Source organism: Pelecanus crispus, chromosome 2, assembly GCF_030463565.1.
Source record: "Pelecanus crispus isolate bPelCri1 chromosome 2, bPelCri1.pri, whole genome shotgun sequence".
Taxonomy (NCBI): domain Eukaryota; kingdom Metazoa; phylum Chordata; class Aves; order Pelecaniformes; family Pelecanidae; genus Pelecanus; species Pelecanus crispus.
The window spans coordinates 36841624-36851286 of NC_134644.1; the positions used below are offsets into that span (position 1 = coordinate 36841624).

At 40.6% G+C, this 9663-nt stretch overlaps 1 protein-coding gene across 4 annotated transcripts in view; it reads left to right on the forward strand.

The window, feature by feature from the left end:
* Positions 1-9332, forward strand: part of NUP42 (nucleoporin 42) — a 223017-nt gene extending 213685 nt beyond the window's left edge. Inside the window, exons 1-7 of one of the 4 annotated variants that reach the window (XM_075705577.1) lie at positions 1426-1549; positions 2537-2768; positions 4098-4192; positions 4499-4575; positions 6636-6722; positions 8442-8526; positions 8657-9332. In XM_075705577.1, coding sequence (XP_075561692.1) covers positions 1426-1549; positions 2537-2768; positions 4098-4192; positions 4499-4575; positions 6636-6722; positions 8442-8526; positions 8657-9234 — 1278 coding nt within the window. In that variant the 3' untranslated portion in view covers positions 9235-9332. Of the gene's footprint in view, positions 1-1425; positions 1550-2527; positions 2769-4097; positions 4193-4498; positions 4576-6635; positions 6723-8441; positions 8527-8656 lie in introns of those variants that run through there. The other 3 variants (XM_075705579.1, XM_075705578.1, XM_075705580.1) reach the window with 3 other exon arrangements.
* The last annotated feature ends 331 nt before the right edge of the window (positions 9333-9663 follow it).

Sequence of the window (9663 nt, forward strand, 5' to 3'; positions counted from 1 at the left end):
CATTAAAGATACTTTATAGAAGTCTTCTAAAGTTGCACATGGTTATTAATCTCTGGTTTATAAGCATATAGTTCTGTAAATGTTTCCAGCCAACATGATAGTAAATTTCTTCCAGTGTAGAAGTTCAGCTTGTCAAGCTATCGGTGTCAATGCTGTGTACATCTTCCAACTTCTGGAAAACTATACAAACAATGTATGTACGTCTGTCCTGCTCCCATGCTAGTTTATTAATCTCTTCGTCCTGATTTTGTCACCTCACTTCTAACTTGCTAGTTTTTTCAGATCTGTTTCTATGAGACTATCGAGTTAACTTAAAAAGTTGGTGCTTGCCTTCCTGTACCTTGCGCATCACTGGTGGTATGGATTTTTAGTCTGTTTTATTTCTGAAGATCCTCCCAAGTTCTCATGAGTAGTATAAATTCCAGTTTTCAAAGTCAGTGCTGCTTTGTAGACTTCCTCCTGGTTTTCTTCCTCATGCTAACAACTCTGCATGTACAGAAAGTAGATGCATTTAACAGTGGTTCCTGCAACTCAATTCTTTATTCAGCAGTAAAGTGAATGCTGTAAAACATTTTTTTCTGTTCCCCCTTGCCTTTCCCTTTTTCTGAGCCATGAAACAAATGTGTCACTGGTGTCTCCGATCCTTAATTTTAAAATACTGTAAAAACTGGAGTGAACTGTGCACTTTTTAGGTTGTGCAGGCTGTTTGGGTTTTGTATCTGCTTTTAAAATTGCGAAGCACCTTTTCCTAACTCTATTTTCAAAGGGTTAATAATTGGTTTTAAGCTACTGAAAAACTCAGAAGGACGAAGAAGGACTTGCAAGACGTAGCTTGTCAGGGAACACATGCACACAGGGGCCATCTTCTCCGAGTGCCCATCCTGGCTGGCAGTGCTGTCCGCTACTCCTCAAACCCCTCTACGCTTTCTTAACGGCGCAACCTTTGTGCAAAGTGACGATGCTCCTCTTTACATACACCTGGTTGGTTTTTTTTCCCCCTCGACTTTTACCTTGCCGTGCGCCCCGGCCCGTAGGCTCCGACATCTCGGGTTCAGTATCTGAACTGAAAACGGTGCGGAAGGCCGTGCTCCTCCTTCCCAGGCCCCGCCGCGCACGGCGATGCCTACTGATAAAGCTCGCTGGGTGACAGCCCGGCGCCGGGCATCCTCCTTCGGAGCCCCCGGAGCCCGAGGCCCGCACCCATAAACGCTCTTCCCGCCGCCGCCGTGAGTGCCGCGGCGGTTGGGCTCGCGGCGGCCGGCGGTTGGGCTCGCTGAGGCGGCAGCGGCGGGGCGGCGGCCGAGGGGCAGCGGGCTCCGGCCGGCTCTCTGCCGCCTCCTCCCCGCCGCCGCCGCGGCCCCGCCCCACTGCGCGGCGCCCACCTGTGACGTCAGGGCGGCGGCGGTTGGCGGCGGCGGGGCCGCCATGGCCATCTGTCAGTTCTTCCTGCAGGGCCGCTGCCGCTTCGGCGAGAGGTGCTGGAACGAGCATCCCCGCGGCGGCGGGCGCCATGGGCCCTCTGCACCCCACTACCAAGGTACCACCGAGCGCGGCGGCCCGGCGCCCCGCGGCGCTGAGGGCGGGGGTAATGGCGCGGGGCCGCATGGCTGCTGTGCAGCCGCCGGCCCGGCGGGCGGGGGGCCGGAGGTCCTCGCCGAGCTCTTGGGGTCGCGGCCCCCCGGTGCCTGCCGCGGGGCTCCGCTGCTGACGGGAGCTTCGGAGCAAAGGCAGCCCCGCTCTGGTGTCGCCTGCCTCGGGCTGTCGGCGGTAGCCTCTGTTTTGGCGCTTGTAGAGTTGGGGTCTGGCGAAGCTACTGCAAGATGTGCTGCAAGACCAGAGAAAATACGAAAATAACGCCGGAAGCCTTGCTTTATAAGAGCAGTGAACAAGTTTCAAGCACCTGCGTGTTGTACCTTTGGAAAGTTGCTTTAACTACGGGTCTCTAGAGGCTTTTGGTATGCAAGAGGCGTGATGGGGAATGCCATCAAACGGATAGATACAGTTACGGCCAGTAATGCAGTTGCCTGGCTTTATACCTGCTGAAGAGGTTTGGAGTTCGCCTGTAGCATGCACAGATGTGTCCGCGGTCTTAAAACTTCACTTGGGAGGTCTTTGCTATGCAACAGAGCCTCTGCTATAGCTATGTAGGCAGAAGCCCCTAATGTGAATGTACTGTGAGTTAAGCTTAATTTTTTTTCTGCTTGGGGTAGTTTATGAAACAACATAAGCAAAACAGAAACGGTCTCTTTTCTGCAGCACCGCAAGTAGTTGTTGGCATGGTGATGTGAGGAGGAGTTCACATTTACCTCTGATTCCAGAACTACCCTGGGTAACTCACTAGGTTAAGCTCACTAAATAATTATGTTATCTCATTAGGAAAAAACTACATTTTCTTTTCAAACTTCTTATTGCCACCATAAGAACAGTTATACTTACAGTTTTTGTGGATGTTGTATTGTTTAATGTCTTAATGATTTAAAATTTCTGTTGTTTGTTTTTCTTTTATTGGAAGGTACTAGCAGAGGAGGAGGAGGAGGAGGATGGGGTACCACTAACCAGAGATATACTAATGTTATCCAGCCATCTACTTTTAAGTCTAATACATGGGGTGGCAGCAGAGATCACGGAAGAGGATTTTTTGGCTCCTCTGATTTTGGATCATCAGGTGGCGGCAGCAGAAATACAGACTTTTCACAGAACAGATTCTCTGCATTAATGAACAGTCAAAATATTGCTGATGGCTATAAAGATGAAGCGGAGAGACTTCTGTAAGTTGTAGTCCTGTTTCACTGAAAGCATTTAGAATAAGCAATTTAAAAGCTTACTGACTTACTAGAGATAATGCGGAGGACATGATCGTGAGGAGGAAGCTGGGACACGTAGTAAGAACCATAGAAAACACTACCTCATTTAATTCTCTTGAGTTATGCTGGCGTGGGAAGAAGGCGCTCCTTGTTTTGAACCTGGGTTGGGCAGCTAGACAACTGTGATACTAGTAAGATGTTACGGTATTTAAGTTGTGGGCAGGAGGATAAAGAAGGAAACAGATTACAGTACTTGAAAATAAGGGGTCAGAGCCCCTTGGACAGTATTTCAACCATTTTTAAAAAAAAAAAAAAAAAAAACAACTCCTTGAGAAAATGAACTATTTGACTTAGTTTTCCTGACACTTAAGATAACAAATTGTTTTGCTAATAGCAAAACTATTGAAACCTGGTTTCACGTGCATGTATGTTAGAGTCAGTTGAGAGTGACCAGCAGGTTCAAGGCCATTACAGGCCAGGTGATGAGAAGCAACAGGCAATGTGATTTCCTGAAGTAGCAAGGTTTTGGAACCACTTTCCATTATTTTTTTTAAGATTACATTACAAAAATGCGTAACAGATTATTTATTCAGCTTCTCAGACATGAATGTATATTGTGTTACAAAACATCTGAAATACTTAGAATCTTTGTTCGTTACTGTGTAGTGATCTGCTTGTCCACTTTAGTTTTTACCCTTTTGCTGTTTGTTTACATTTGAATTTACTTTTGTTGATGTAGCTTCTATTTCTCTGCTTTTGCAATGTCTGGATTTTTATGCTTTTGATTCTTTTCCAGAAATTTATATGGAACACTTATCTCTTTCTCTTTTTTTTCCCCTCTTTTTTCTCTCCCCCCCCCCCCCGAATTTTGCTATTTAATACTGTGCATGTTCATTATTTTGTAAAATGGTCTTGTACTGAGAAGGTTTTAAACTGTATTGTGGTCTACAGCTTCAGGGAAAACCCTATGACAGCCTATGCCATGCAAGGATTAAAAACCACTTTGTGTGTGTTGGGATTTTTTTTTAAGATCTGGTTTGATTTACTTGCAGTTAGATGATAAAGTGAAATGCTTTGAAGGGACACTTCTGTATCTTGCTGAATAAGTGCATTTTTTCAGAGAACTGAGTACTTCTCTTGTTTGTTCTGACTAGTCTCATACTTCATTAATTTTCATGGTAGCAGGTATTTGAATCTGGCTTTGGATTCAAACTAGGCAATTGCTTCTGGTGGTTTTGTTGTGACCATATAATTTCACCCTCATCTGTGGTTTTACTTTGATTTGTTTTGTAGTGAATGTGTAGTGAAAGACATGGAAATTTGGGAATCTTCAGGACAATGGATATTTTCATCTTATTCACCAATGAAAGAAAAGCCAAATGTCTCAGGTAGGTAATGTTTTTAGTGTTGCCTTGTACTGCTGCTATTTAGGGTGTTTCTCACACGTGTCCACACTGTTGTACCTCTGTGGAAGCATTTACAAGATGATGATTTGCCTTGTGATGCAACAGAAAGGAATACTGGATTATGGCAAATCCATTTTAGACATTCACATCTTTGGAGTCCTTTTTGTGTCTCCAACTGTAACTGAGTAACAGATAATCTACCAAGGCGCATTGCTTCATAACTACAAAGGGCAATTGGAAGTATTAATATATTTTCTTGGAGGTTTTTTATTATTCCTCTCCTTACAGGCTTTCCAGATTTCTCACCAGAAGAATTGCGTCTGGAGTATTATAACTGCAGAGCAAACAATAACATTCAGAACTATGTAAGTATTTAAAAAATGCTGACTCTTTATGTGGACACATTTCAAGATAGGACTTGTACTATTCATCAGGTGGCAACTCTTGACGCATTTAATTACTAAGCTCTAGGAGATTATCAGAATGCCAAAATATTTTTAAATTACTGTGCACCAAATAGAATGCAAAAAGAGCTGCTAGTCTGTATGCTCTACTGTAACTTCCTATTTCTGCCTGAGATCAGAGGCTAAAACTGTCAGATCTGGGCTTCTAAAACTGGTGGCCTAAACGCCTAGACGTATCAGTTCCTACAAAAAATGGTGGCAATAGACTTTTAGCTAATTTCTGTTAAATGTATGGTCTTTCTAAACCTAGACACTCCTTGTCTTAGTCTTGTCCCTGCTCTTGTGTGTTATTTGTAGAAGTTACTCAAACACTGTCTCAAAAGTTTAATACTTCGTATGCTGTTAGTCAGTTTGATTGTTATAGCTGGATATATAGTGCTTTAGGTAGAACACTGGGGAAGTTTATTTGACCTTGTTCTTTTACATACCTTTATTGCAGGGAATTAATGCTGAAAATAGCAGATACTTCTAAAGGAGTATATACAGTTCTAGAAAAGAAGTAATATATATGGTTTTATGTATATATAAATTTATATCTTTTGTTCCTCCTTCATAGTCCTATCAATATAAAGGAATGTAGCACAGTTCAGTGCTGTGCCAGGAAAGGAATTAGGCTATTGGATAGACACAAGTACAAACTAATTCAAGCTACATTGCACTCTTTCCTCTTCCCCTTGGTTCTGTATTACAGAAGGAATTGCTGTTGTCACCACTCTTGCTTTCTTGTGTTTTGAATTACCAGAATTGCATTTTCAGAGACAGGAGATTTTTTTTTTTTTTAATCAATTAAAAAAATAAACTGAAATGATTAAACAATACACTATGCCTGGCTATTAAAAAAAAAAAAAAATTTTGGCCTCACTGAAGCACTGAATGCGAGTTCATGAAAGTCTCAGTGAATAGATGATAACTGTATATACGGTTCTCTCGCAAAATGTTTAAGTACCACATGTCTTTTCCAAAGCCTGTGTTCCTATTCTTAAACTGGGTCAAAAATCTGAATTTTCCAGTCTGTTGTATAAGAGCTGATACCAAACAACATGATCTTCCAGCATGTGACTAGACACAAAAGAATTACTGATGTTTGTGACGCAAGACCGTTTTGAAAAATTAAGGAACTTATTTACAAAAAGATTACTCATTCTACTCTTGCAGGCATTTTGGACGTTACATGTTTTACTTAGTTTTTAAGGAAAATTCATTTAGGCCAGGCTTCGAATAAGGTGTGTTGATAAACCTAAATATGGGAAATTCAGGTTTGAAGTTCCTGAAAAGTAAGTAATACAATGACTTTCCAGTTTCTTGTTTAATCACAGTTAGCAGATAAGCTCAGGTGCTATTTATGGCTCTATATGTTCTGTGCAGTGACCTGTTGGATCACATTAAAGGGGCTGATTTAAATTAAGGAAATTCATTTCTGCAAAGCTAAATATTTTAGGATGATACTGTTAGTGTTCTGAATTACAATGTTTTGAAAGTGGGCAGGTTTTTTTCTGAAAATGTCAGAGAAGCTAAGGCAAATCCTAGGACTTCAGCTTAATGAGTGAGCACATAAATGGACAAGCCAGAAATAAAACAAGGATTGAAGAGTTTGTTCTCTTATACTTAAAACTTACGTATTTGGTGTGTGTGGTTCTCCCCGCTCCCAAGCACCTAATTCAGATAGTGATAGAACTTAGATTTAGAAAGCCCCAGGACATGTTTTTTTAATCTTATTGTTACTTGAAGTAAAAAAAAAAGTTGATATAGTAAGAGAAATGAAAGCAATTCTGTGTTAATAACAAAAATTTCAGCTTCTCACCTTGAAGTTTCAGGAAAGCAAAAATCTTGTCTTCTTGGCTTAATGAAGTTTTTTTACCAATTCTAGAAATGTTCTTTCAGTTTAGTTGTCAGATCACTCTATTTGTCTTTTTAAGTCTTCACCGATAATAAAAGTATGCTTTTCTTTTTCCCCTTTTTAGATAAATTCTGTCCAAGAGTTAGCAAAACAATGGAAAAATCGGCTGCTTCAGTTGAAAGCTTTAAATGCATCGACAAAAGCAGCTTTGGTAAGTGTTAATGAAAGGTAAGATGTTTCTGTTCCTGATGTCATGTTTTTTATGAATCTTGGGCAAGTGTTTTTCTTAGATTCATGTTTTTTTAGACACATCACCCAAAATGTCCTGCAAATGCCAACGTTAATTTCTGCTACAAAGATTTCTAAGACATGATACTTGTAATGCCACTTTGTTTTTAATGAAGAGATCTTGCAAATGTTCCATAGAAACTTCAGCTGTTATCAAAGTATTTAACTACACTTCTACTAACTTTATATAAATAGGTAATAGGTATTGCTTTGAAGATTACAGGTTACTATATTTTACAACCAAATATACACGATTCTTTTAGGGCATCCTTGTTTGCACCTAAATAGCTGAGACATGAAAATGTTTGATTCCTAGATTCATTGGCAATTTTATTGTAGATCTATGAACTGTTCTGAAAAATCTCAACTGCGATGTGCTATATTCTGGCACTACAGCCTTGAAAAACATCTGGCATGAAAGCGTTTGGCTGACTGGTAGCACAAAGACCTTGACAGTAATGTTAGAGCGCTTCTGGGAATGTTAGAGAAAGTGGAAAGGTTGTAAGGGATAATTATATAACAGAATAATGATTGCAGTTTGAAAACTGCCCTGTCTCCCCGTCTGTGTGGTTTTTATAGGCGATAGAAATGTGACTGAATATTCTAGCACTGCCTGAGTCAGGTGAACATGAAAATCTGTGAACACAGTTTTGGGTCTTACATCCACCTTTCTCTGGAATCACGAAGTCAGTGAATTGCAGGCGGGTATTACAAAACCCTGTAGTTAACTAAGCGAAGTAGTGTATCAGGATGGTTCCATGTTAGCAAGGCAGCAGCTGGATCCCAGGTTTGCAATACTATCTTTTTGCAAGCCACATGAAAGTAACTATAGCTTGAGGTTGGGATCCGGTTGAGTAGATGTATAGCAAGAGGCAAATATCCACCCCACCTTTTCTTCCATGTGCTGACTCTTCCAAGGTATAATCAGCAGATGAGACCAGAATTGTCCTCCAGGCCGTCTTAGGATAAATGGAGCTTTTTGGTAATACCAGAAGAGAAATTGATAGATAGGTGGGAGAGAAACCGTTTGAATAAAATTTGAAGATACAAAGAGTAGTTGTTCCTGGGAAGGTGACAAACACTTGTGAATATAGATGTGTCAGAAAAGAATGCTTGAGTTAAAGGCAGTATTAAATAATCAGGGAGACAGAGTAAGTTAAGTGGAGTCTGCCTGAAGTGCATTAAAGTTTTAGTAATATGATCATACCCCGTGATCATACCCACCAGTGCTGAAGGTGAAGAAGCGGGATTTGGTCTTAGCACAGAAGACTAGATGTGCCAAGAGAGAGAACAGACTAAGTCCAAAGCAATGACATAGACAGGGTCATAAAGCACTAATTGAAATAGGCAAGAGATGAGAATGAGAGCTGGAAGAGGTGTTCAGGTCATTGACTGACAGAAAAAAGTAAATTGTAATCTATTTGTGTTTCTGGAGTGTTTTACAGAGAATAGTGTACAGCCTTAAAGCATTTTGTTCATAGCTACAAGAGCATGCAATCGTAATGAAAGTGATCAGTACCTAACTTAGTCTAAGTTACATTAAATTGGACTGGGCAGCTATATTTTTGCTTCAAGTATTTATTAAAAGACATTTCCCTGTTTTGGAATCTAGTTTTCATTTATGTATTTGGAATTTTTTAAGCTATCTGAATTAAAGAACACAGTCGCTCAACCATTGCCTGCCTTTGGATTTGGAGGACAGCAAACATCAAGCTTTGGGTTGTCAAGTAAGTTCCTGCATTAAGAACCAACAGTTAAATGTTTTCTTGAGGTTTTTCTTCTTCTGCATAATTGAAATGCAGCAGTGGTTTAGTATTACAGGTGTGCACATTCTAACATTTTTTTTTATAATTGCAGGCTTTCCTGTGAACAGCAGCAGTAACAGTGCTAGCAGTTTCTCCTTTAAAACAAGTTCCAGTCTCGTCAGTGCATCATCTGGAAACACCCCTGCTTTTGGGAGCTCTTCTGCTGGTTGTAATCCTCCCGCATTCGGTGTGACGTCCTCTCCTAGCGTATCCCATTCTGTTGGTTTTGGCAGCCCGGTGGCTCCATCTGCAGCCTCCTTCTCGTTTAAAACTTCTGAAACAACTAGCGGTTTTGGAACTTCTGGGTTTTCAGGGTTTGGCAATTCTTCTGCTGTGAGCTCTTCAAGCACCACTCCGCTTACAGCCTTTGGAGCTTTTAATGCAGCAGTAGCAGCTTCTCCCTCACATTCAAGCAGTACTTTATTTGGACAGACTGCCAGTTCGTCTGGACATAATATAACATCAGCGTCTTCTGTAGTCACAAACAATACTACATCAGAAAAGTTATTTACACCAAAGAGTGAATTATCACCTGAAGAGTTGAAACAATTTGAAGCAAAAAAGTTTACAATGGGAAAGATTCCTCTTAAGCCACCACCATTAGAACTTCTAAATGTTCAGGAGTTTTAAATTCATTCTGAAATAACATGTTTTTGTAACTTCTCTGATACCTCCACTACACAATTTCGTGGTTGAGTAATGAAATAAAATGCTCCTATTTGAGTTAATTTTCGTTTCATCTCTAAGTCGTCTGCAATAGTAAACTCACAGGTATAAACATTTGAACATTGTATTTTATAATTTCTTGGTTATTTTGGAATGGACCTTTTACATCCAAGAAATGGACTAATGAAAATTAAAGTTCCATTTTCTATTCCATACTGTGAAATTCTGGGCAAAGACTATATTAAAAAGGCTCTGTCAAAAGTAAGAATGCTTCAGTGAGATATTCACAACCTACTGTGAGTAGAATGCTAGAAAGAAATGGTTGCGGTGCAAGACTGCTTGCTCTTGGGACCACCTTGCCTTTTGCCTCTTATTCAAAGGGTTCATGCAGCC